The sequence below is a fragment of the Populus trichocarpa genome, chromosome 4 (assembly GCF_000002775.5).
Source record: "Populus trichocarpa isolate Nisqually-1 chromosome 4, P.trichocarpa_v4.1, whole genome shotgun sequence".
NCBI classification, from domain to species: Eukaryota; Viridiplantae; Streptophyta; class Magnoliopsida; order Malpighiales; family Salicaceae; genus Populus; species Populus trichocarpa.
Genome location: NC_037288.2, coordinates 19,070,917 through 19,097,831, shown reverse-complemented (window position 1 = coordinate 19,097,831; position 26,915 = coordinate 19,070,917). Strand labels below are relative to the sequence as shown.

Below are 26,915 nucleotides of genomic sequence, written 5' to 3'. Positions count from 1 at the left end.
CCTATGTGCCAGCATGAGCCTGTCTGTATTTGAACTTTGATGTGCTCAATTGTGGACTACACACACTTAGAACAACTGATTAGAATTCAGAGATAACCTTACTTATCCTTTGTGATATCCAAAACTCCAGGTCTCACGATAGCAAGAACCCTAGCTTCTTTTAGTAGTAGCATGACCACTAACCATGGTTCAATTCCTAAGAATGGGTGGAACGGACATTTGCCACGAGCTAGCCGAAAATACCACCAAACTATTGAAAAACGAAGAAAAAAGCCAAGTCTTATTTGTCATGGCTCCCAACTTCACCTACTATGTTCCAAAAGGGAAAAGATCTTCACCTAAAACGTATCTCACTCTGAACGTGCATGGTTCCCATAGCCTGCTCAAACCCCACTGTTTTACTTTTAAGACTGGTCAGTTATGAATTATGATATCATCGGTGGTGGACTTGTATTCTCGAAGTTGAATTATTGAGTAAACCACGATCTGACTTGTCTCCAAGACACAATATCACTTGTCTCAGAGGACAATTTCTCATTTTTTAAACATTATCCTTTTTTTCTCTTTCGTGTTTAAGAACAGAAAAAATATGAGATACCATGTGATTTTTCTTGTATAATGAAAGAACTCGAATAAAATTGAACTAAGTCAAGGTTTTCTTAAACCAGATCAAAATGCATTGTCAAGCGTAGCAATTTTGTAAGTGAAATTACACTATTTTTTTTCCAAATAAATATTGAGTAGTGTAGTGCAATGGGGACAAATTTTGTTTTTTTTTTTTAATGAAACAAGAAATTTGGGTTTTTGAGCTTTAAGTGTACAAAGAGATTTGTTGTATATATGGTAGAAATTTAATTTTAGCCAACAAAGAAAAAACAAAACAATAGGGCTAAGATTTAAAATTTTGTCATATTTGGAAGCATATAACCCACTTCCCTGTATTGGGAAGATTGTACTGATAAATCGGTAAGATTTGAGCTGCATGGCAATTTAAATTCAGGGTTTGCCGTATGTTTAGCAATAAAACATGTTTTCCATGTAAAATCACAAAATTTCAATTTTCAGTTAAAGTTAAACTCTGTCAGCCATAACTTTATCCTCGCCAAACCCCGTACTCTCTCCTTCTCTCTGCAAAATATTTACCTCTCCGCACACAGAGAGAAGTCATGGAGAGGCTTCTGTATTCTCCTCCTTCTACTCCCTTAAAAACCCACCTCAAAAGGCCCACTCCTTTGCTCCCTAGACTCAGCAAACTTGAGTCACCAAAACTTGGTTTTCCCTCGTTGACAAGGCCTGGGTTCAGGAGAGTCAACTCGGTCTCTTGCAAATATGAGAATCCATCAACCCCACCTCTTCAGGTTGATTCTTCAACTGGGTCGACGCCAAAATCCAACCATGTCAAACAGATCGTTGGTGGAGTTTCTGTGAAGTCTAAGGTATTGAGTTTGTGTGGTTGTTTGGCTAAAGTTCTGTTTTTTATGCAGTGCAGAATTAATTTTTGTGCAATGTTGCAACTTAATTGGACAGTTGGTTGATTTACTATGTTTGTTATGATCATGAGACTTTAGATATCATAAGTTTGTGGTGTCGTTGAATGAACTGCCAACACAAATCATAATTGATTTTTACGAGGCAATGGTACTGTACAAAGACTGGTCTTTTCAAGGAGTCTTATGTTTTAGAGGTGATGGACTAATGCCTGCTGGGATTTTTAGTTGAACAGAGAGTTTTGTCTATAGTTAGCTACGTTTATTATGATAGGAAGGCTTTACATATGGCTAGCTTACGTTACACTTGAATAAGTTCACATTAGAAACCATAGTATAATTATTTGAGGCGGTGTTGTGGTAAGAAGATTGGTCTTTTTTGTAGATTTGTAGTGATGATGGGCTAGTACATACTAGGATGTTCAATGCAAGGGAAATTATATTGATACTTTGATGGTTGGTTGTGATGGGAAGGTTTTAAATATCACTAGAATGAATTCCATGAGAAATCATAATTGAACAATTCAGGCCATGATATTGTGAAATAGTGGTCTTTTTTGTGGATTTTTAGATGATGGACTAATTCCTTCTAGATTTGAGGATTGTGGAACGGAAGTACAGGGGTGAAATATTTGGTTTCAATTGGACCGTGTTTGTAAAATAAAGAAGGGGAAGGAGAGGGGAATTGCTGAAAATGAATATTTTTGGCTCGTTTTATAAGAAATTGGACACGTTGGTGAGAAGCATGGTGTGAATGCTTCAACATGACCACAATGGGATTTGAATATGTAATTTATTATGCTTTTGTTCTTAAGGCAGCGTTGTGTTGTGAGTTCTGTTCTAGACACTGAAATGTGCAAATCCCCTGACTCGTGTATTTGAAGTTGCCATTGATGCAGAGAATTCCACTACACGATAGAGTTTGCTTTAGTTACAATTATTATAGAAAACTTAAGTCGTGATGCTTTAGTTCTAAGGAGTTCACTGATTACATTGTCTTCTGAAAAATAAGCTCAGATTGAAAGGAGTGGAATCTAACTAAATATGCAATTACCACGTTCATATGTTCCATTGTGCTGATATATAACAATGCTTGTTATGATGGAATGCTTTAAAGGTATCTCTAGTTCATATTATCCTTGAATGAATTCCCATGAGAGATCATAGTTGAATAACTTGAGTAAAAAGAGGTCCTTTTATGGATTTTTGGTGATGATGGACTAGTATGAAGTATCTACTAGGGTTGAGGTTTATGGGATGGTGGCATGAAGTGTAAAATTTGGAGTAATAATAAGCTATCTATGTAAAGTAGTTGAAGGGGAAGGGGAATTACTGAAATTAAATAAATGTCTGTGTTTGATATGAAACTGGAATCATGGGCGTGTAGCATGGCTTGTGTTCTTGAAAATAATTTCCTTGGGATTTCAGTGTGTAGTTTATAATGCTTTCATTTTAAGGTGGCATCGAAATGCTGTTTAAGTTATTGTTTAATCACCGAAATGCTTAAATTCTCTTGTGAATTTGGTGTCTCAGGTGATGCAGGTAGAAATGCACTGCATTGCAAACACTGGTTTAGTTCCAATTATTGTAGAAGCTCAAGTCAAGTTGGATTAGTTCTAAGTAATTCATTGTTTACATTTTTTTGGTGAAAAACTAAACTCAAATTGAAAGGACTCGATTCTGATTGGTAATTTGTAAGCCTCCAAATATTCTGTTACCTTATGATTTGTCATTCAACAGAGATGCATTTTGATCATATCCCTCCATATCACTCTCTTTTCATATCTGTAGTTGTTCCAAGAGAAGTTTTATTTTGGTTCTTTTAGCTTGGAGGTAGCCCCGTGTGATATGTCAAGATTAAAATGTGATTTGCATGCTGTGGAAGTTTAATTATCTAATTGCTGAAGGATCTAAGTTACCTGAATATAGACCTCCATAACTTGTAGATTTGTCATTACTTGTATTTGATTGCTCTTTTGAGACCAAAAAAATTATTGCTGTAGAAATTGTGTCTTAATTTTTCCATACAAGGCAATGGCTAGAAGCACTTACTAGATTTCTTTTTGTTCGAAATTGAGTAGGTTTGGGTATTTTATGCCTTGTGATCCCAACAGTTGAGTTTGCATCGTCCTTGGTAATTAGTGACATGGACTTTTTTCTTCTTGTTGAGAAAAATGAACTATTTGTTGATTTTGTCATGGCACTTGTGACAATTATTAGGGCCTAGAAACAAGTTACCTTTTTTTCCCATCCCTGCAGAAACAGTACCAATTTTGTTACAGTCTCTTTATTTCCTGGATTTAGGACTTTCAGTTCCGCTTGAAAGGAATTTCAGACTCCTCTGTGTGAATTTAGAATTTGAACATGCCTACTATTTTGCTGAATTTTTTTATTGAACTGCCAGATTATGTTCTTAAAATTCCATCTTTATCTTGTCAAAATTGCTAAATCTGCTGTATTCTCAAAATGCTGCAGGCAGCTACTCTTGGGATATTCGTGGTAGTTTCTGGTATTATTATGTTCTTAATCCACCCAGTTTTCGCTTTTCCAGCTTTTGCAACCTTCCAAACTGCTGCCAATACCGGGGGGGCTGCTGCTGCTGCAGGGGCAAAACTTATGCGAACTGAACTACTGAACAGTGGTTGGGCTGGTTTCTTTGCTGGTTGCTTACACACATTGTCAGGGCCTGACCACCTTGCTGCTTTGGCTCCACTCTCAATCGGTCGATCCCGGATGGAAAGCGCTGCTGTTGGAGCTCTTTGGGGTTGTGGGCACGATGCAGGTCAGGTCATATTTGGCTTGCTCTTTCTACTCTTAAAGGACCGACTCCACATTGAAGTTATCAGAACATGGGGCACAAGAGTGGTCGGTATAACTCTACTTGTTATTGGTGCTATGGGTATTAGGGAGGCCTCGGAAGTCCCAACTCCATGTGTTGCCTTAGAAAATGGTGACCGTGATGTTAGTGTCTATGAAGCACTAGAAACCCCAACAGTAGGGAAGAAGAAAAGGGTCGGTTTTGCTACTTTTGCTACCGGTATTGTCCATGGGCTACAGCCAGATGCATTGATGATGGTGTTGCCTGCACTGGCATTGCCTTCTCGTTTGGCCGGAGCTGCATTTCTAATCATGTTCTTGTTTGGAACTGTGGTTGCAATGGGTAGCTACACGGTGTTTATAGGGTCATGTAGTGAAGCATTAAAAGACCGAATACCCAGAATAACAGAGAAACTGACATGGGCTTCTTCCCTTGTAGCAATTTCCCTCGGCCTCGGCCTTATCATTAGCCAGTTTTTCGGATTCAGTTTATATTGATCTTCCTGGTTGCAAGCTACCTGTTTTAGTGTTAGAGAAAGATAATTAGACAGGAATTTTAATTTATTTAGAATCATCTTTTTTTCTCTTATTAAACTTGCAAGTTTGTGTATTCTTCAGCATGCAAGGAACAGACTTGTGTCTTTGAGAAGTATTTATAATTTATTTATGGTAGAATTCAATCTATTAATCATTGTTTGGTGCTTGATTTGATTTCTGCATTGCCATTTCTACTCGGTTCCCCAATTGAGCCCCCCCTTATAAAATATATTCTCAAAGAAGTTGATCTTTCAAGAAAGTTGCCGGACTAGTGTGGGCAGCACACCATTCGAGTGGTATTCGCTTGGTCCTATCCGTTTTCCCCAAGGTATAGATCTGCAGCCATAGCCAGCCATACCATGTCCATTCCCGGGCAAATGTATTTCGGGATTGTTTAGTAATGTAATGGTGTTATAGTTTAAAATGTTTTTTTATTTGGAAATATATTAAAATAATATTTTAAAAAAAATGCTTTTTATATTAGCACATTAAAAAAAATTATTTTAAACAAAAAAAACTTCTTTAATTTTAAAAAACATGGTTTCAGCTGTGTTCCCAGTCACTATCTTCAAATGAAAAATAGTTGCGGCACATGCTATGAAGCAGATGCAATCCAACTCACACCAAGTTCAACAAGGTGGTTTCATTTTAATTAGAAAATAAAAATTTTTGCAATGATAGTAGGCATACATTTTTTTTTTTAAAAAAAAAAAAGACCACGATATTTTTAAAGAAAAAAAACATTGGAAGTATGTGATTGGATAAAAAAAGAGAAAAAAGAAAAAGTTTGCTCAAGTCAAACCGAGGTAACGTGATAAACATGTAACCAGGGTAACAAGAGCGACCCAACCGTGGTTAACCCACAAAACATGTGGCATATACTATGAGATCGGGATAACCCAATACAAAAGAAATTGAAGAAAACCAAAATACTGTTTTTTTAATAAAAAAAATAATGTTGAACGATGAAATCTTAAAAGAAAATAAGCAAAAAAAAGAAAAAAAAACGTTAACCCGCATTAACTTTTCAAATATGTGACCTGGATCATTAGACCGGAAAAACCATACATGATAAAACCTCAAAGCCCCCCCCCCAAAAAAATCCTAAAGGATAAAATCGAGAGAAAAAAATCAATTACACAAAAGGATTTAAACTAAAAAATAGAAATTAAAACAATGATGGTGAAAATTGAAATAAAAGATAAAATAGAGTGCAAGAACAAAGTTTTTTTTGGAGAGTTAAATTGTAAAGGAAAATAAATTTAACAAAATGAAAAAAAAATCAAAAGAATGATGATCAAATTAGAAAAAATAATATCATATAAACTTCGATGGAAAGATGAAATTGAAAACCATCAAAACTTTTACAAAATAGCCTAGAAAAAAAATTAAAAATTAAAAGAAAAATGACCAAATAAAAAAAATTATGTATGATAAATTAGAATTGAAAGATTAAATTTAAAAGAAATAAAATTTTAACAAAAGGATCAATGATAAATTTAGAAATGAAAAGATTAAGGACTGAAATTAAAATATCAATAACAAAAAGAACCAATCTGTATTTTTCAGGATAAGAGAAAGAAAAAAAAAAGAAAAAACTCACTTACAACAAATCACTTTTAAGAGACACCACAAAGATAACAAGCACTTGCGCATAAAGAATAGAATACACACCCCAACTTTTTGCTTTTTTTAATTAATTAATTGACATTAAAATATCAAATCACCATTGGTTGTCATGAAATTAACATAAAAATCAATGTGAAAATATCAAAACATCCATGGACACATGCTTTAACTTTTTTGAAACGGGGGACAAAGCTATCTTTTAACTATTTTCCAAGAAATGAACAGGCAACCCCCAAGGAAGTTCAAAAACATATGGTCTGAACCATTGCAGTAGATATCAAATTTTTACATTGTGCATCTTTTTATATTTTATTGTGAATTCACTGTTCATAAATTTTCTTTTTTATCAATTTGTTGCTCACACTTTTTTTACACGAGTACATCCTTTTTTTATATGAGTATATCAAATTTGAGCTTGGATAGATTTTTTTTCGGGTTGATTTCGATTTTTAGAACGGTTTTTTAGTTTTTTCAATGTTATGGATAGGTTGATCACAGTTTCTAAAGTGTTTTTTGTGATTTTGATCAAAATAAATTGAAAAACAAATTGAGGTTAAAAAACCTCAAACCTTGATTTTCCAGCCACTGTGGTCTGCCCAAGATGCAAAAAACAATTAAAATTTAGGGTGGACATGTCATCAGCCCAAGATGCCAAAAAAAAAAAAATCAGTCGCGCGAGCCCTAAAGAAATGGGTCAAGCCTAGTAGCGTCTAACCTTTTTTTTCTATATTAGGTTTTTTTTACCTTTAAAGTTCGTGAAAAAACAAATTTGAGCTCGAATATATTTTTTATTTCAAGTTAATTTTGATTTTTTGGATGAGTTTTTGGTTTTTTCAATGCAATAGGTTTATCACCATTTCTTAAATGTTTTCTATGTGTTTTGGGTCAAAATGAGTTAAAAACAGGTTTTGAGTAAAACAAACCTTAAATCCCAATATTCCGCAAAAAAAATTAAAAATTTAAAGTGGAATATGCCCAAGATGCAAAAACAAATAAGAACTCATTCATGCAGCTCTAACAAAATGGACTAGACCTGGCAGCACCAGGTTTTTTTTATGTTTTTTTTTTCAAAAAAAATTATTTATATTTATATCAATATCCTTCTCTTCCTTCTCTTTTTTATTTTATTTAGAGAGCCTCTTTTAAATAATAATTATTTTTTATTATGCAATTAAAGTTTTTTTAAAAAAATTTGAGTCATCTATAAATTTTTTTCTTTCATATAGATAAATTTTATTTTTGAAAAAAAAAAATTATTTTCAAATAATATTTATAATATGTGGCCTTTTATAGTATTTTTTTTCTTTAATTTGATTCAATCAATTTAATTTTTATATGTATTTTTATAATCGTCGTTTTGATTAAATAAAAAAAATATTTTAATAAACAAATTTAACAAACACAACCGGATAAATATTTTATCTTATCAGATTAAATATCTTAATCTATATTTGTCCGTTAATTTTTCCAATTTATGTTTAGTTATCATTTATAATATTTTTAAAATTTATTAACAAATAGTTTTGAATTTATTTTATTATATATATATATATATATATATATATATATAAACTTTGTAATTTTTACTTTAAAAAAATTTTAACTACAAAAACAAAAACATGTTAAAAAGAGTAATAGAGTATGTATACAACTTTTTTATTGGAAAAAAAATTCCTCACCCGCGGCAAAACGCCTATCAAGCGTCTAGTTTACACTACGCAGCATGGTAGAAAAATCTCATTGTCATGTCATCGATATCAAGCTGTTTCAAATTCACGGCCTGTTATACAAGTGCGATCCTTTTCACATTGCATGATTGCAACATCAATTGAAATCCAGCACTTTCATTTGTCACTTTCAAGATTCAACACTAGGGCTGAAGCCTACCAAACTGTACGATATCAAGTCTAATGCGGTAAAGGCACTGGAATTATCCAAGCTGAATAAAAATCATCACGGCCTCACCTTTTTGTTGATATCATGAAGCACGCAAATATCAGCAGCAGTTTTCATCTGAAATCATCAAAAGAATGGCAGAAAAACCCAGAACATATCAAAACACTTAAAAGGCGAGTGTAATAAGCTCTATTAAATCCGTACTAGTCAAATGTTTACTGTACTTGGCACATTGGATTGAGTAAGAGCCAAAATTTAACTGAAACAAACCTTTGACTGCCACAAACTCTATGCAACCATTTCAAATCTAGTACTATTTGAACTGCGCTATGGTCATCTTTAAAGAAGAATCAATAGTCTAACAGAATGAACCACATCATTGCTAATAAAATGTTATGCTTTTACCATACAACATTATTTTTCTACCAAAACACAAATTAAAATTAACAAAATACTCAAAGATATGCAATTTCAGGAGTCTCAAAAAGGCACCAATCCCGTTTTCCACACGAAGTGAAAGCAGTATATGCAATTTCAGGAGTCTCAAAAACTAATATATCAAAATAAATGAATGAATAGAAATTTTAACATCCACTATTTTCTTCATTTTCAAAGATTGACCACAAGTTCCTATCAAAATAATTGAGGTACTAGTTGGTACCTGAATCACATTCACAAGTTGTTTGATTGCCCATCCGAACAAACTTAAACCAACTAGGACAGAGATGGGTGAACCCTCTGTTATAGAAGCCTTTAAAACCTGAATGGAGAAGAGAATCAGAAACCAAGATAAACAAGAAAAATTCCTTGTTTAAAATGGATGAACAGTAGACTTGTAAAATAATGACTCACATCCATCAACTTTTCAGAGTCATTCTTAGCAAGAAGAAACAGAGTAATATAAAGAACCTGCAGGATTAACAGTCGGATCAAGAGAACACTGCTAACCATTACATTATAGAAAATTTGACTAGGTAAAATGGCAGACCTAAGTCATCATTACCTCACATGCTACGCAACAATAAGCCATAAACATACGATTTCCATAGTAAGCCTTGAAGAGCCAATTAGTGCTGTCTTTCACATCTTTATGGCTAACTTTGCCTAGCAAGAAAGTGCTGTAAATTGATGTATTAAAGATCCAATGAAGTGGATTACACGTGAATGTTTATTCAGCAAGATTATATTTATGTCGGTCACGTTATGTAAAGAAAGAAAGAAAGAAAGAAAGATACCTGTACATCTGCAGCCAGTGGCTAGCAATGTCAAGGGCAAGCAATGACAGAAAAACCATGCCAGGCCTGCATAAAATTCAACCAAAAGTCTCAGATATAATTAGTACAAGTTCTTCAACTGCAATGAACATGACACAAGTAGAAAAACCTTGCCTGTATACTTGGGAAAGAATTACTAGTAGGCAAGCTGTGCTAATCCTGGATAAAGCACAAGTTGATAAAATTAGTCACGCAGACATGTGTAAGATCCAAAATGAACTGAAAAGGAGCAAGAAAAATTCAAATTTGGTGTGTATCTGATATGAAAAAGAAAATACCTGTCTGTTACCATGTCCAAAACAGCTCCAAAAGTTGAAACTGAACAACAGAAAAGATGAATCAGATATTCCACATCAAGCATTTATTTATAAGCATGTGAAACTGTAGAAACGGTGCAAACCCTTACAATGAAACAAAATGTCAGAAGCATGGAATGACATTTTTTATACATTATCATTAGCCTGTTTTATTGAATGCTTCAAATTGTATCAACATAAGCAGCAGTGCTATTCACAATATTTTCAAAATGATAAGAACTTGGATTCTAGTTGTAGCTGAGTTCCATTTAGCTTCATATATCCATGGACATTCTATCCAATTCAAACTCGAGGTGACAAAGTAAAACACAATCGCCCTCACCAAATTATCAGCACACAACAACCCTTTTAATCAAATATTATTCAAACTATTTAGTCCCAGACTCAATCCAAAATTGTTATGCCATGCAGATTCAACATATGTAATAACTATTCATCGTTGAATCACAGACCACTATAATTTCAAGTACTCAGGAATAAGAAGACCATGAAAGAAAAGGACCATACCTTGATTGAATTTGCGAGCACACCAACCATCAACACCATCACAAACAAAGCTGAAATTACAAAACACAAATCAAATCATACTCCCATTTCTTTCACGCATTGAGAAAAGAAGAAAAACCCTCCGATCACATTATGAATATAAATTAAATCACAACTCAAAACTAAAAGAACTCTTCAAGAACAAAAATTCCTCACCTGATAAAATAAAGAGCGCAAAATAGCCATTTGTTAGAAAAACATATAGCAAATGCATAGCAATTCATGAACACTCTTGTATACCCTGCATTGGAAAGAAAACCCATAAAGCAAAACATCATAGCATAAACAAAAACAACAAACGAATGTTGGATAGAAGAAAAACCCACCAATAATATTGGGAATATAAAGATAAACACTTAATTTTCCTGGTTTTCTTGGTCCTGACTTATTGTTCTTGGCCATTGGAGACGCTTTCTATTACAACTACAACAACAATAGCAAGAAACAAAACAAACCAGCCCCAATATATCAGAACACAGCATAACATTAACTATTAACATTCACAGTTTCCAAGAAAAAAGCCATGAAAAGAAACATTAAATTGACCTGTGACAATACAGAGGTAGCAGAAATGACTGGACTAGACAGCGGAGTAGCACAGCAATGAAACCCAGAAAAGAAGATATGGGTTCCGTTTATTTTGAGGAGTTAATTGTGGGTTAAGACTCAATTTTGGGTTTTTAGGATTTTGACAATCAGCAAGTGGATTTGAATGGGACAGAGAGGGAGCTGGACGCCACGAGGCCAGCCTGAAAAGGGTGGTAGTAATGGGGAATCTGTTTTTTATCTTGGAAGGTGAAAGTGAAATGGACTCGGTGCTGTTGTCGCTTGGTGCTTCATTTCTCTCGGCTTTGGGGTAGATGGGTACGGGTGGGCCTCGGCCCAGGAAAAAAAAAATTTACTCCCTCTATTTTTCTTTTCTATTTAACCTTTTTCTAGACCATTCCTCCATGAATATTTTGAAAAATTGTGCCATTAGATCTCTGAAGTAAATTGATTCAATGACTGGGATTTTCAGAAAAAAAAAGTGAGGAGGATTTCCAAGAGAAATGCCAATGATTTTTATTCAATAGAGGGAAAAATTATTCTCTACTCAGTTTTCCTTTATTTATTTATTTATTTACTATTGTGATACAAAATTGAAAAGGTCATTCTTTTCCCATCAAAGTTATGAGATTAAATTTTATTTCTCATTAAGTTTGAACTTCAATGATAATTGGCCTTGGCTTTGGAATCGTCGGATTGCCCATAAGCACAAGTTCTTTCTTTGGCTTGCAGTCTGGAACAGATTTTTAACTAGTAAGGTTTAATTTGAAAGGAATTTGGTTGATAATTCTGTATGCTCTAGATGAAGAAAAGAAACCGATACAACAGTCCCAGCTGTGTCTAGATGCATGTAATTCCTGCTGCTGACTGGAATGTGTTTGACATTACTCGGACATCCCGGGATGGTGAGGTGATTAGAGGTGAGTTCTTGCCACTTCCTTCTCGGGTTCGACAGATTGATTTTTAGTAAGTGATTGTAAAAGCTGCCTCGGTACTTCTTATGATAATACTTTTGGTGCTCGACAAGAAAAGTAGTCCAATGGCAGCAGCCTCCTTATGGGTGATTGAAGTTAGTATTGATGGAAGTTGAAGTGGTAACCAGGGTAATGCGGTTGTTCTTTCGTTGAAACTACTACTACAATGTCAGGAGAGCTTTAGGCAATTTGACAAGGTCTCTCTCTTGCAAACGATTGTTTAGAGATTGCAATGATATCCCAGGAACTAATATGCTCAGGAATAAAGTTTGAGTGTTTCAAAAGTGAATGATTATATGTTAACATCAGTATTTCATTTCTAGGGACTAGAAAAAGCAGAGGATTAGTTGTAAAAATCTCAATTTCTACAAATCAGTGTCTTTTTTGTGAGGTCAAGGAACTTTAATGATTAAATCAATAACTTTACTGTAAAAATATATAATAAATGAGAAGAAAAGTATTAAATTCTAAAAAGAAGAATACTTGCTCTTAGCTTTTACATGATAAATGCTTTGATAATATATAATAGGTGAATGAAAATCGTGAATTATTTATTTGAGTAATTCGAAGAGTATTTATAGATATATCCTTTATATTTTAAACCTTGTTGTTTTTCTTAAATTATCAAAAGTTTTTTACTCTTGAATATCTTAGTTGGGAAAAAGCTTCTTACAACAACATTAATGCTAATAAAAATATATTATTACACAACATTAATGTTAATGAGAATAACTCTATCATGGCATTAATGTTGATTGAAATATAATCAATTCTTAGAGAACTTTTATGCATATGAAGGTGTATGAAAATGATTATCCTAAGCTTTTATAAATGTTTTAAGGATAACCTTGTGACCCAACATAAGACCATTGAATATATGTTTGAATTTGGAATGATTCTAAACTTAAAAATATTAGATTTGACATCTTTCTAGACTCAAATGTGCTTAGGCTCAACGTGTAGTCGAGCCTATGAGAGTTGGATTTGGCATTTTGTCAGACTCGCGTATGCTTAAGCTCAGTTTGTAATCGAGCTCGAGATCAGATTTGAGTCTCGCATTTTGTCAGACCAACATGCACCCAGGTTTGGTGGATAATAAAACCCAAAAGAATTGGATTTTTCACCTTATCAAACTCACAAGCATTTTGGCTTCATGTTAAACCGAGTTCAAGGATATTGAATTTAAAAATAAAACCAAACTCACATCATCTAGACTTAAATTTTATTAAATTTATGCATATTAGGTAATCACCCTATTCATATATTTAGGAACCTCTTGAGCTAAGCTAGTATGATTATCCATGGTATTGAATCTGATTCTATGGAGGCAATTAGTTGTTTATAGACTACTTCAAACACCTGGCACCTTCACTTTTTCTCCTATTCAAAGTATCATGTCTCTAGTTGCAGGTATTGATGGAGTTCAGCTCATGCACTCTCATCGCAAGGGAATTTGTGATCTTTCTTCTCCAGGCAATCATCTTTTTGCTTGAAGCAGATAAAATTGAAGTCATTTTCTTGCGTGATTAGTTGTTTTTCCCCCCTTTATGCCAAAAAAAGTAAATAGTCATGAACAAAAATTCTTTATTTTGGAATACAATATCCTTCCATTTGGAAACAAGAACAAGATTATCTTTATAGATCATCTTATTTACAAACAAAAAATCACAAACAGACTAAAAGGCTACTAGTAGCTCAGCCATAACCAGACAAAACCCATATCTCTGAATCCAGTTCATCATTTACACATTATGATCGTCTTTATCCATGAACTCTGACGCTGGTACAAGCCAAGCATTAATGTCCTTAAAGCTAGATAAGGGCATCTTCTAGACTTGGGCATCAAATCTTCTTCTTCTTTTCCCCTTTTGTTGCTTCAGCAAATGGTCACCCCACCTCATGTATTTCGATTTTGGTCACTCGACACCGGAATCGACAGAATATTGGTTGCTTTTGTGACGATCAGTAACTTGTATAAATTACCTAAATAAAAAGGGACCAGGTTGCATTTTTTAGAAATATAAGGATCGAATTGAGCTTTTTCAAAAAAATAAATCAGCTCTTGAATCTTCACGTGAGAATCCATTGGTCAACTAGCATGAATGATGGTGAACAGTATGAGTACATGAAGGTGGAATGTTTTTCAAGAAAAAAATAATTAGATTTTTAAAAGAAACTATTTTAGTCTTTTTCTAAATGTCTATTTAGGATATCAATTCAGAATTTATCAATTTCATTGTCAATCAAATCAGCTTTGAAAGGAGTAAGCCGGCTATCTATCACAAACATGAGGGGCAAAACGGATGTTTTGAGTTATAAAAATGGTTAATTATAACTTGATCCTTGTGATTTAGTAAAATTAAATAATTAGTTTTTATAGATTTTAAAATTATATATTTAATTCTTGTATTTCTAGATCCATTCATAGTTTTATATTTTTATCCTTTTTTATTTTTTATTTTAAATATTTTAAAAACAAAAAACAAAATAGATAAGATCTAAATATTAACAGAAAATAAAACATGTTTTAAAATAAAATATCATTGAATCAAATATGGTTAACTGAAGCTAAAATTAAATCTCATTATTTTTTACTAGGAGAATTAATTAGTTTTTTACTACCATGAATTAAAACAGCTTGGCTTAAGCACTTTTTCATTTTGATATTCAAAATTTTTGAGGAATTTTGTATTTTTTTTAATTTTATCTTTTAATATTGGGTTTATTGGGTATAAGGCTCCATAGTTGATTTCAATTTACTTTCTATAGAGTTATCCTAGTCTCATAATCCGAGTTACGAGTTTTGCGGGTTAATTGTGTTGACTCAAGTCATTTTTATCCATTTTGTGATAATTTTTTTATTTTATCCTTCAAAATTAGATTGATTGATAATCAAATTTTATATATTTTTTTATTTGCTTTTGATGGAGTCATCTCAGCCTCATGATCTACGTCGCGAGTTTTGTGGGTCAGATGTGTTAACTCGAGTTATTTTTTTGTATATTTTTATTTTAATTTTTAATTTCATCTTTTAACTATGAATTGATTGGTAATCAAAATTTATAAGTTTCATTGATTTGCTTTATACGGAGTTATTTTGGTCTCATGACTCGGGTCACGAGTTTTATGGGTTAGTCGAGATGACTCGGATTATTTTTTTGTCCATTCTTTATTTTTATTTTTTTCAATTCTATTCTTCAACATTGAGTTGATTGGGAGTCATAATTTATAATCTTTTTTATTCACTATCTATGGAGTTATTTCGGTCTCTTGACTTGAATTTTGCAAGTTAACTAAGGTTGACTCGAGTTATTTTTTATTTTTTTATATTATTTTTAATTTAATCCTTACATATTGGGTTGGTTGGAAATTAGAATTTATATATTTTTTTGGCTTTTTATGGGGTTACCAGGTCTTATGACCCAGGTCACAGGTTAGGCCGGTTGACTCAAGGTTTTATTCTTTTTTTTTAGTTGAATATTTTTGAATTTCATCATACAATATTAGGTTGATTGAGAATTAGACTTGATACTTTATCTATTTTTGTTTGCATTCTATGAGATTATTTTGGTTACATGATCTGGGTTACAGGTTTGTCTGGTTGACTCGGGTTAACCCAAGTAGTTTTTTATGTCTTTTTTTTAAATCTCCCTTTAAAATTAGATTGATTGAAAATTAAGTTTCATGTTTTTTTTTATTTGTTTTATACATTTGACAGTTTAACTCGAGTTGACTCGACTTTTTTTAGTTGAATTTTGTTTTAATTTTATCATTTAACATCAGGTTAATTGAGAATTGAGTTTAATAAAAAAAAAATTATTTTATATAGGGTTATTAAGGTCCTATGACCTGAAAAACGAATTTGACAGGTTAACTCAGGTTAATCGGAGTCAATCAAATATATTGTCATTTTAGTTCTTAAAAAATAATGTTATCCTGATTTTTTTAAGTCAAATTATATTTTTATCGGTCATCACATTATCTTTAAATCTATTAAATAGACGAGATCATTTTAGATCAATCTCTGTATAGTTATTTTTATACATATAAAAAACACATTAACAATTCGTTGATATTTTTCTATGTTAAAAAAATTGGTCTGACTTACAGCATAGCACGAACAATATTAAATTACTAGCACTAAATTATAATTAACTTGATCATTTAGGACATGCTTGAAAGTGTAGTAAATATTGTTTTTTAAAGTGTTTTTTTATTGAAAATATATCAAAATTATTTTTTAAAATTTATTAATATCAGTGTTTCAAAACAATAAAAAATATAAAAACAATAATTCAAAACTAAAAAAACATTAAAATATTCTCAACACTGCTGAACAACATTTATAAATTACCTTAATCAAAACAACTCAACTTTTATTACATCAACCAAGAAATGGGCCCACCAGAGAATAAAAATCAAACGGGACAAACGTAGAGGGGCACATGAGATACAATACAATTCACCACAGCAAACTAAAAAAAAAAGGTAAAAAGAAAAGGAAGAAGAACTGTACGGCCACATAATCAGCGGGAAATACGGGAGGGCCCACCGTAAGAGGAGACATGTACAATTACAAAACTGCCATTGAACCCCCCCACTGACTTATCTGAGAAGCCTGGAATTATCATGATTAAAATAAATTAAAGCGGTAATGCCAACAAACGTTAATGGTTAATTAAACGTGGTACTCAAGTGCAAACCTGTCGGAAAGAAGTTTCAACATTAATTAAATCAAGTCTTAATCCACTCGTCTCTCTTCGTATAGTTGATTTACGTATCGGAAAGATTACTTGCATGTGTTCAGCATGCTAGTAAAACAGTACACCATCACCTCAAAATATATCTTGCTAGCTGTATTTTCAAACTAGTTTATTGAAATCATGATCTTTACACGATTTTCTTTCATAATTCAAGTTTTTTAACTGTCTGTCCATTAAATCTTATAGACCGTCAAAATGGTTCTGTGCAATACTTGTTATTTATTACCTGTGTCTGCTTGCTTAATTAGGGTTTTAGTTAGCATGGATAGCGTTTTCCTTCTACGTACGATCATGTCACAATACAAGTTAGTTCTTTTTTCTTTTTTTTTTAGCGTGGGGTGTCCGGGCCAGCGTGCGCGCACCACAACTATTCCCCACGGCTCAATGAACACCCTGCAAGCCCAGTGAACAGGTAAGGCACCGCGGGGATGACAGGCGTACGCAAAGAGAGTCGAACTCAGGACGGCAGAAAGAGACAAGCCCCTACATATCGCTGGAGCACGACCCTCAAGCGTCAATACAAGTTAGTTCTTACAATGGTAGATGGTGTTATGGCATCATCTTGATCTCCAGGAGCAATGCAGAAGAGGGCCGGGGATGGAGAGAAATACGGATGTTTTTCGTTTATTTTTGTGTTTTAAAAGTTTTTTTGAAAAAAAATTAATTTTTTTTACTTCAAATTAATTATATTTTGGTGTTTCTATATCGTTTTGATATGCTAATGTCAAAAATAATTTTTTAAAATAAAAAAAAAAATTTAATGTATTTTCAAACATCTCATGATAGGTGAATTTTTATATTTGATGATTTCTTGCTTCTCATTTGATCAACTTCACAATGAGTTGTGAACACAATAACAATGATTCTCCTACCCAGTAAAAAGGAGAGATGGATGCAAAATAACCTAATGAATCGCGTGGAATAAAAGATAATATGGTCTTAAGTTGACTAATTAGGCTCTCTTTTTTTATTAACCAGACTTATTAGGCCCCAAAACAAGGCGTGATTCTGGACTGCCATGAATAATTTACCCCTATAAAATCATAATTGCCATTTGGTACTAGATTTATCTAGTGTGGGCTTGGCATTCACATTGTTGTGGTTTAAATAAATAATTTCAAAAATATATATGTTTGATAAAGACTATTAAGAAATATATTTTTTAATATAAATATATCAAAATTATCTTGAAAAGATAAAAAATAATCTAAAAAAATTAAAATTTCATGTATCACACGTAGTTCCAAAGGTGCAATAATGGCCTGAGACTCTCAGGGACATTATAATTTATCCTTTGAATAATTAACAGAATTGCACTGTAAAAGGAAGGTGTAGATCGGTGGCCTTTTTACTTTTTTAAAAGCTAACAATCTTGAATCGGAGCCGCCGAGCCGGGGTTTGCAGAGCTGTTAGGTTCAAATACAGAGAGAGGAAATATAGCTCTTCAGAACGAAGGCATAGGATCGAAAGAATCCCAGATAATCAGTCGTAGACTTCCTGTCTACAGACTAATATAATGTATTTTCACTGCACATATGAGGTGTGAACACATGTATCGGTCTAGCACGTCGAATTGACTTGATTTGCAAGGTCTTAAAACTATAGTATTTACTAGATCTGTGCCGCTCTCCGTCCCAGTTGATTTTTTTTCCCCTGTTAAAATCAATGATTATATGTTACAATAAAACATAAAAAAAAAATTCTTAAAAAAAAACTTCAATTTTATTATAAAACAACTTAATATTAAATTAAAAAATTAATTAAAAAAATTATATCAATCCACATTAATTCAATAATCTTGCTATCAAATACTGAATGATAAAATTAAAATAAATTATTTTTATAAAAGAAACTAAACAAATACCAAAATCAAACCCTTGTTAAATTATAGTTAAGCAAATTAATTTTATAAAAGGAAGCTGATTTATAATGTTGTTTGAAACTAATTATTTATTGTAATTTAATTTAATTATAATATTTGATTTGAATTCAATTGATAAATAAATTGAATTTGAAAGAGATAAAATTCAATTAATTTTGTGTCTTATATTACTCTAATTACTTCCATCTTATTTTTTCATATGTTTCTAAAAAGATTAAATTACTCATCAATTTTCATATTAGTGGCTTTTCTTGTAAAGAAAAAATAAAAAAAGTACTGTTTATTGTTTATTGATACTGAACTTTCACCACAAGAATTAGTTTATGTTAACTTCATATAAATTAGTGAAAATATATTTTTTACCCCAATTGCTCTATTTTAAAAAAACCTTATTTCAAGAGAGAAAGGTGTTAGGAAATTAATTTTTAATTCTTCAATTCTGAAACAAATTATATAATATATGAATTTTCAAGAGATTCTGATTTTAATTGATTATAAAATATATTTATATTATTAAAATAAAACTGAAACTATAAAAATAGACAAATGTTATTGAAATGACTTCATCTATCCTCAAATCTTAAGTTTTCCAACAACACGATACAGATACACAGATAGGTTAGCGAGAATCTGACATTGCTTTCAATCTCTCTCTTGTCACTGCCTCTGCCAAGACAATTGGCGAAAAATCTTTAGGTGTGAGTGAATAATCCAATCAAACAGACAAAAGAAATTGAACCCCAAGGAGTACAAAAGTAATGAATCCTTCAAAGGAAAGGAGAAGATGCTCTCCTCTTGGTCCTGTAATCGTGTCCGAGATGTTTGATTGATTTCTTGCTACTTGTTTAAAGTACAATTATGAACACATAAGGGTCGAGGCCCTAAAAAGGCAAAAGAAAAAATAACTAAAGAGATTGAACAGAAAAAGAAAAAGAAAATCCAATACCCCCCCTAGTAAGGAGTAAATGCACATCAAGTCATCAATTCTCGATCCCTTTCCCGTTCTTTTTCTATCTCACTTTCACTTTTCCCGGAAAATTTCTTGAAAATCTAAACCATTAAAGCCTCAATACTAGCCTTCTTTGGTGTTTGACACACTGGACAAGCATCAAGACAGGCATCACAAGCTTTACATGAGCAAAGGTGCCTACAAGGAAGGAACAAAATACACGAATTCCTAGAATTACATCTCTTGCATACCATCACCATCTTTCTTGCCGTATCATCAGCGTCATCAAGAAACCATTCCTCTTCTCTGCTAACATCGCAGCAAGACTCTGCATCCTCTGCCCCATTGTTAAAACAACTAGATGCATTTTCTCTCAGTTGTTCAATTGTGTTGTTGAGAGAAATAACTTTGGCTTCATTTTCTAGAGCCATTCTTTGCCATGTTTGATTCTCGAACTCTAATTTCTTCAAGAAATCTTCAAGCTCCACCGTTCTTTTAACTGCCTGTGCTATTTCTTCATCCTTTTGTTTCAATATCGGCAGGGCCTTTGATTCTACTTTCTTTAACAATAACGAAAGCTGCTGCCTTTTTTGCTCTTGTAACACCAATCTCAGTCTCTCGTTCTGTTTTGACAAACAAAAAAAATGATCAGTCTAAATTAAAATAACGCCAAAATAACGATGAAACTGCCCAAAAAAAAAATTAAAAAAAAATTGGTATGCGGCCAAACCTGGAGTCTGATATAGTGATCAATCTCTTGTCTTTGCTTCTCATCATAGGAGGCCATGGTACCCATTGAAAGATGATCACTGTTGTTGTTTTTCGAAGCAGAAGCAAGAGTACTGTCAAAGAAAAGATTTTGATTCCTCTGAAGCTGATAATTTAGTAACTGATGCGTGTTGCATTGCTGCTGCAGCTGCTGTTTTTGTTGCTGAACATTGAAGTACTGATTCAAACCTCCACACCCATAATCCATCAAATCCTGTGACCCTCCACAATATGGAAACTGTGCTTGTATTGCCATTCTTCTATAACCACAAAACCAATCCTGATCCCTATCAAAACCCCAAGACCAAATAATAGAGTTCTTGAAATGAATTGGGATTCTCGAAAGCCAAGACTTTAAGTTCTTCCTGATCTCTGCTCCGTGACAACAAGGGACAGGAAAATAAATGGAAGGGTGAATCTATATATAGGAGGTGATTTGTGATAATAATAGAAAGAGATACGATAAAAGTAACTGCTAAGACTTGGAAAAAGGGAAAAGAGACTGCCCTAGGATACCAGTTTTTTCTTTTTTTATACAAGGTCTACCTCTACTATTATACGCATAAAACCATATATTATTATTAAAGGGTCTTTAAAGAAACGACGTACACATGCAGATTTTGTGACTAAACTATCGGGTCAGAGATTTCAGAGGGGGTGTTTGTTTGGTTTTGAGTAAATATAACACAAAAAAAGGGGAAAAAAAGGTGGGCAAGAAAGAATAGGAAAATTCAATTCCAAGGTGTGTGTGTGTGAATCTGAACAGGTCAGTTCTTATTGTGAAGAGAAGGGATAGGAGGGATCAGAGAGACTTGTCAGTTTGCGTATGCCTCTGAATAGGTCAGTTTTTATTGTGGGGAGGAGGGGTCCGAGGGATTTGTCAGTTTGGTCATTAGGAAAGCCTGAAGAATATGATTTCTTTATTTGCTTTTTTGGGAGTATAAATCCTTGCCACTTCTTAATTTTTTGTGAAACATGACTTGGAAATATTTTTGGCACTGATTCGGGCAGGGCGTTTAGTGGGCAAAGTGTTGAGGTTTTCAAGCTGTTGAATCATTCTTTAGACAGGTGGAACCAGGTAATGTAGCCCACATCATGTTTCGCCAATACATCAAAACCATGAGCAATGAATGCTAATTTTGATGGCAGTTTCCCTTCTTTGTGTTAATTATGGGCAGCAAGTTAGTTTTACTTCCTATAGTTTTTGTTATGAAACGGGTTGTTTTGCTTAGGAGGAAATTCTGTATTCTACAGAGGGAGCCCACTACTTGCTCTCTCGAAGATTTTGATTAAAGGGTTGATCTGACCATGTGATAAACATTCTCTTTTACTGCTTGTAGTGCCGAGAATATAACGACGGCTCGTGTGTCCGTGTCTCCCACGATTGAGTCCGGGCTAGTCTGATCCGAGGATTTCTCTCACTGCCCTCCTTATCACACCGAGCACTTTAGAAAACTACGAGGGATCGAGACTATAAATTAATCTCGTAGCTATTTGGCTTAATCTTAAAAGCTTGGGGGGCTGGTTGGAATAATCTGTAGAAAAGGATGACTGGTTTGTATTATTTTTCCATTATCTCTCAACGCGGTTTATGTCTATTTGTTTCCTAACTAGATTGAGGATTCTTCGAAACGTTATGTGATCGTGATGGAAGAATTCTCAGTGAGACTCTTATTATTGAGAATTTAATGCTCGAGCATGCTTTATGAAATCCCACCTACCAAATTACAGGGGTTAATTAAATCGGCCATTAATGATTTACTGTACTAATAGCCAATCAAACAATTTTGTTCCACTAATTATTAGCTCAAATTATATTTGTTGAGATCTTTAATACCTTCAAAAACTTAAATCCTGCCAAAGATTCAAGCATTTCAGCTACGACTTAAAAGCAACAAACCAAATTTTGGGACTCGCCCTTTGAGTCATTAATTGACGTTAACTAGTTTATTTAAGACGTGGATTCTTCCCAGATGATAATTCTTAATCAATATCGAACCGCTTTGAGCTTGAAGATGATCATGTACGAAGAGGAGGATCAAATCCAGAATCACGGAAATTTGTCCATGTCAAACAAGATTATGAAGACCTAAGAGTCCGTGGAAAAAATAAAATAAAAAAATCCAGTCCACAGTTCCCCATGTCTTTCTTCAATAGTTACATTGCAACAAGATCGTCATCTTTTTTCTTGAAAACATAGTTTCCATTCGCTCTTGATAAGGAGCTGATAGGAACACAGAGGGAAACGAAGCATGTATGGTGAGCGTGGACCCATGTGCTGCCCACCTACCATGACCCTAGTGAGTCGCTTCCTTGCTCGGGTACTTCATGTGGAACCAACGGTGCAAACCATGTGAATCTGTGAAAACATCAACACAGCACGATCCCCACCTCTCGAGCCCCATTGACTAGGCACTGCAGTAGTATTATTAAAGATTTACAAGGGTGCGGTGCGAAAATCCAAAGCCCATGTGTCGTATTTGGTGTAAAGTTTCTGCTACACCTTCTCAACTACTACTCTCTCTCTTTTTCTGGCAGAGTGACATGGATGCATCGGGGTCCTAGTTCCCATAATAGGGCAACCCCACAGAGGTCTTGTCTCATTGCTTGTGTGGTGGGATTCAAAGAAAACGTGTGGAAATCTCTAGTTGCCCTAAATTTCTTTTCATAATGACAATGATTTAACATTCGTTACTTTAGAAAAAACATGGTTATTAACGCTTAATTAGTGCCCTTGGACAAACTTATTTGACATAATGTAAAGTGATTCCACTATTCCATTGACGAGCTGGTAATTTTTAACAAACACGCCATGACCTTAAGCGTGTGAACATCGGCTTGTTGTTCATGATTAAAGATAGAATCAAAGGTCTTGACCCCATGATTAAGCAATTTCTCAAATTACACGATGGTGCTTCCCAGGGTGACCTGGAGCGTGACTTTAGGTCTTAGGACTTTTAACGCTCGAGTGGTTGAGTGGTTGCTCTGAACAATGTTACCATGAGGCCTTTAATCTCTCACAGGAAAATGCATGGAGCTCGAGAGGACATCTAGGGTAAAGGCAACCGATCACGAATACGAACACCGGCACTTTTTTATAAAAATAAATATTCATGTCAGCTATGATATTGGATTTTATATTATGCTCTACAATACATTCGAGATTGACAAGTAATATATAGAACATTATTTATAGACATATATGAGCTATTTGTCCGTACCTTATTTTAATGCGAACCATCCTCCCTGACGGGGACAAGAGATATTTATTGTCTAAATCTTATGATTATTGTGTTGATAATTATTGTCTAAATATAATCTCTAGAAGATAATAAAAGAAAGCAACGACCTTCGGTGATACCAATTATGCCCTCCGTAATGAACAAAGAATTTTCATTAATTATCCTTCATTGGACATCTAACATGCAAGGCAACGAATTAAATCTTTGAATGATATATAATATCCTAACAATAGAGCCACATATGCCGCGTGCTAGATTAGCAGTCAGCAACACAGTTAATTGCTTTTAGCAGTTACTGTGTAGGGTTTTTTTTTTTTTTTTCATAGAGTACCGGTGTTTTTAAAAAATATTTTTTTATAAAAAAATTATTTTCTATACGAGTATATCAAAACAATAAAAAAAAACATAAAAAATTTTAGATTTTTGACAAACACACAGCCGATCGTGTTGCCAAATAGATTAAAAAACCCGTTTATTTTTGCGTTTCAAAAACGTTTTTGAAAAAAAAATTCTTTCTTTCTTTGCTTCAAAATATTTTTTTGTGTTGGATCGTTTTAATGTGTAGATATTAAAAAATAAATTTTAAAAAATAAAAAAATATATTATTTTGATATATTTAAAAACAAAAAAATATTTTAAAAAACAAGCACATGGTTCTAAAGATCCAATCTCAAAGCGGTACTAAAGATTAGGCAGAAACGGATTTCTGCCATGATATATAATAGAATAGCGGACTTTCTTTATGAGGTTTCCACGATAACAAATTATAAATAAAGCTAAAAGGTGTGGGAAAAACATTGTTTTTCATACTCATTAGCATTGTGAATTACAATAATAATCTACAGTGTTGAGTTTTATTTATTTATTTTGACCCCCTTTTTTGTTATTAATTTTTTTTATTTAGTCCTTATATGATATGTTTATGGAAATTTAGAGTTGTTAATTTATTTTGGTGTTTTTTTTTTTATTTTGGCCCTTTTTTGTTATTTTTTTTTAATTTAGTCCTTATATGATGTTTTTATGGGGGTTTAGAGTTAATAATTTATTTTAATTTGCTTTTTATATGGTTATTGCAGTATCAAAAAAATATCTTAGCATCAGGTTGGTATTGAAAAAATATCCTAACATCGCGGTATGATTTATTTTTAAAAACATTTAGTTAAATAAAAAATGATTTTTAGAAAAACTAGTTTAACAAACTCTGTGGAGTCAATGATCAGGTTTGTGAGTTTGACAAGATAACCATGGTTGTCCCGGTTTGTGGGTTTAGCAAGGTACTTTTTTTTTAATTAAACTCGATTATATTATTGTCTGTTTTTTTTATTATATAGTTAAAAAAATAATTTCGGAAAAAAAAACATGTTATTAAATTTTAGAAAGTTCATGGGTCTATTAATGGGTATGACTTATTAAATTGAATAATTTATTTTGGATCGGTTTTCACGTAGTTTAATTTGAAATTTGAGTCAGGTAAAGAGCCGAGTTAATAGATTCTAAAATCAAATTGCTTAATTAAATTTAATAATATTCTTTAAAAAAAATTTCATTCCCTTAATATTTTTTTTAAATTAAAAAAATAATAATTCAATCCACAGCCGTGGGCGAATATGCCAGTGGACTCTAATCTATAGTGGTTAACAAATGCAGATGCTAGTATTGAAATATCATCAGAAGTGCAATTATGATACCGCTACCAGCCATGGAGGGCATGGCGGTGTCAAATTCTGGAGGAGTGTTAATTCTGGCACCAAACCATAGTTTTCCAACGAATCAGTTTCAATACTAGAATTTAGTTATTGTTTTTCAAAAATATATTAAAATTATTTTTTTATATATTTTTTTATCAAAACTATCAAAAAAAAATATCTAAAACATAATATTTTTAATGTTTTTTAAAATAAAAAATAGTTTAAAAAACAAGGAAAAAAAAACTCACTCGTTATTCCTGGGATGTAGTTATCCACCATCAGGTGTTATCGCGTCATTGATACCGAACCAGATACACATTCGGCATTCCCCCCTTTCGTGCATAATAAAAATGTACGAACGATTATAAATCATATTTTCCTTGAAATTTCTTTCAAAGACTTTAAAAACCTTATCAGAAAGACCCTTCACCTGCCGACCGAACTCGATCAACAGATTTATAAAACGGTCGAATACCATCAACGATGAGTAAAGGATTTCCTATTCTTAAATTCTTGCTATAATTATGTTTCTAGGTTCTACCCCCTGGGTCCTCGGATTGCTCATACATGGCTAGGCTTTTGAAAAAGACCGAGCACATATTGTTCAGAAGGGAAATATTTATTGTCAAGCATTTGAAAGCTGGGTGGATGGTCTTCTACTCCAATAATTAAATCGAAGACCCACCAAGACAATCATAAAGTCCGACCCCATCACGAGCGAGACCTTTTGTGCCCCAATGTATGACTTTGTACGGGCGAGGCTAGCTGTGGTCCGAGGACCGCTTGGATCCCTTCCATGGGCACAATGGGGACACAGAGGGCTAGCCATACACGGACTTGACTGGGAAAGCGTTGTTGAGGGGATGGTGCATGCATGGCCTTATAGTATGTTCAGAAACAACTGATTCCATTTTTTTGTCTCTGTCTGCGTGGCAGCAATCCGATACGTGGGATCGTATGTGGAGAGGAGGAAACATGTATGAAGATACAGTAACGCATGATTCTGTATCACAGGCTGCTATGTAAAATACTAGTATTTTATTTAGCTAGGATCGGATCTCCTCTGTAGTGGAGAGCCACTTCACGGGCATAACCATGTATCGGGCATATAATACTATTACTATACTTTTTTTTTTTTTATATGGATATCCGAGTTAGTTTGTGTGTATCTCGATTATTTCACGGGTTCTGAAGTTAACGACCATGTAAATTTTCAGTACCTCTGAGAAGACTCGAACTCGTGATCATTGGGTAATAAATTCAAACCCTAACCAGTTAAGTTATTCTTTATTTTTATACTATTACTGTACTTGATTAGCTGTTATTAGAGATTATGTTTGCATTAAATTTGAAACTAACAATTCATCACAGCGCACTGGATAAATTATTCCTGCCCATGCACTTTTTTTCGTGTGATTATAATTAATTAAACTTCCTTTGTGGTGCATGGCAGCTAAAATCGCGCCACTCTGAGTTTGTGTTTTGATGCATAAAGAATCGTACGCTATGATCCAGTGCATGCATGATTATCTTTTTAATCGATTTCTGAAACAGGCCGCCATGATATACTTTATTGCCTCTATCTAATTCTAACCAATGC

General features: G+C 33.2%; 3 protein-coding genes and 1 long non-coding RNA gene across 5 annotated transcripts; 2 read left to right on the top strand and 2 right to left on the bottom strand.

The window, feature by feature from the left end:
• Nucleotides 1-954: 954 nt before the first annotated feature.
• LOC7470407 (chloroplast protein FOR GROWTH AND FERTILITY 2) lies at nt 955-4,988 on the top strand. The gene is made up of 2 exons (XM_002306150.4): nt 955-1,436; nt 3,963-4,988. Exons 1-2 carry the CDS (start codon nt 1,167-1,169, stop codon nt 4,800-4,802), a joined length of 1,110 nt encoding a protein of 369 aa, XP_002306186.4. The 5' UTR covers nt 955-1,166; the 3' UTR covers nt 4,803-4,988.
• Nucleotides 4,989-8,105: 3,117 nt separating this feature from the next.
• On the bottom strand, nt 8,106-11,295 carry LOC7470406 (probable CDP-diacylglycerol--inositol 3-phosphatidyltransferase 2). The gene is made up of 11 exons (XM_052452157.1): nt 11,050-11,295; nt 10,830-10,926; nt 10,660-10,744; nt 10,465-10,514; nt 9,919-9,958; nt 9,755-9,799; nt 9,602-9,667; nt 9,370-9,484; nt 9,219-9,275; nt 9,028-9,126; nt 8,106-8,483 (listed from the first exon to the last, which is right to left on the bottom strand). Exons 2-11 carry the CDS (start codon nt 10,903-10,905, stop codon nt 8,424-8,426), a joined length of 693 nt encoding a protein of 230 aa, XP_052308117.1. The 5' UTR covers nt 10,906-10,926; nt 11,050-11,295; the 3' UTR covers nt 8,106-8,423.
• Nucleotides 11,296-19,427: 8,132 nt separating this feature from the next.
• Nucleotides 19,428-21,126, bottom strand: LOC7453648 (probable BOI-related E3 ubiquitin-protein ligase 3). Of its 2 annotated transcripts, none has more exons than XM_024598991.2 (2): nt 20,348-21,126; nt 19,428-20,261 (listed from the first exon to the last, which is right to left on the bottom strand). In XM_024598991.2, exons 1-2 carry the CDS (start codon nt 20,639-20,641, stop codon nt 19,719-19,721), a joined length of 837 nt encoding a protein of 278 aa, XP_024454759.2. In that variant the 5' UTR covers nt 20,642-21,126; the 3' UTR covers nt 19,428-19,718. The 2 variants fall into 2 exon arrangements, with proteins under 2 accessions (XP_024454759.2, XP_002305522.3); XM_002305486.4 differs by having other exon boundaries at nt 19,428-20,240.
• Nucleotides 21,127-21,213: 87 nt separating this feature from the next.
• Nucleotides 21,214-22,096, top strand: LOC112327193 (uncharacterized). Its single transcript, XR_002981272.2, has 2 exons — nt 21,214-21,463; nt 21,726-22,096. It is a non-coding gene; the product is annotated as an uncharacterized LOC112327193 (long non-coding RNA).
• Nucleotides 22,097-26,915: the final 4,819 nt, after the last annotated feature.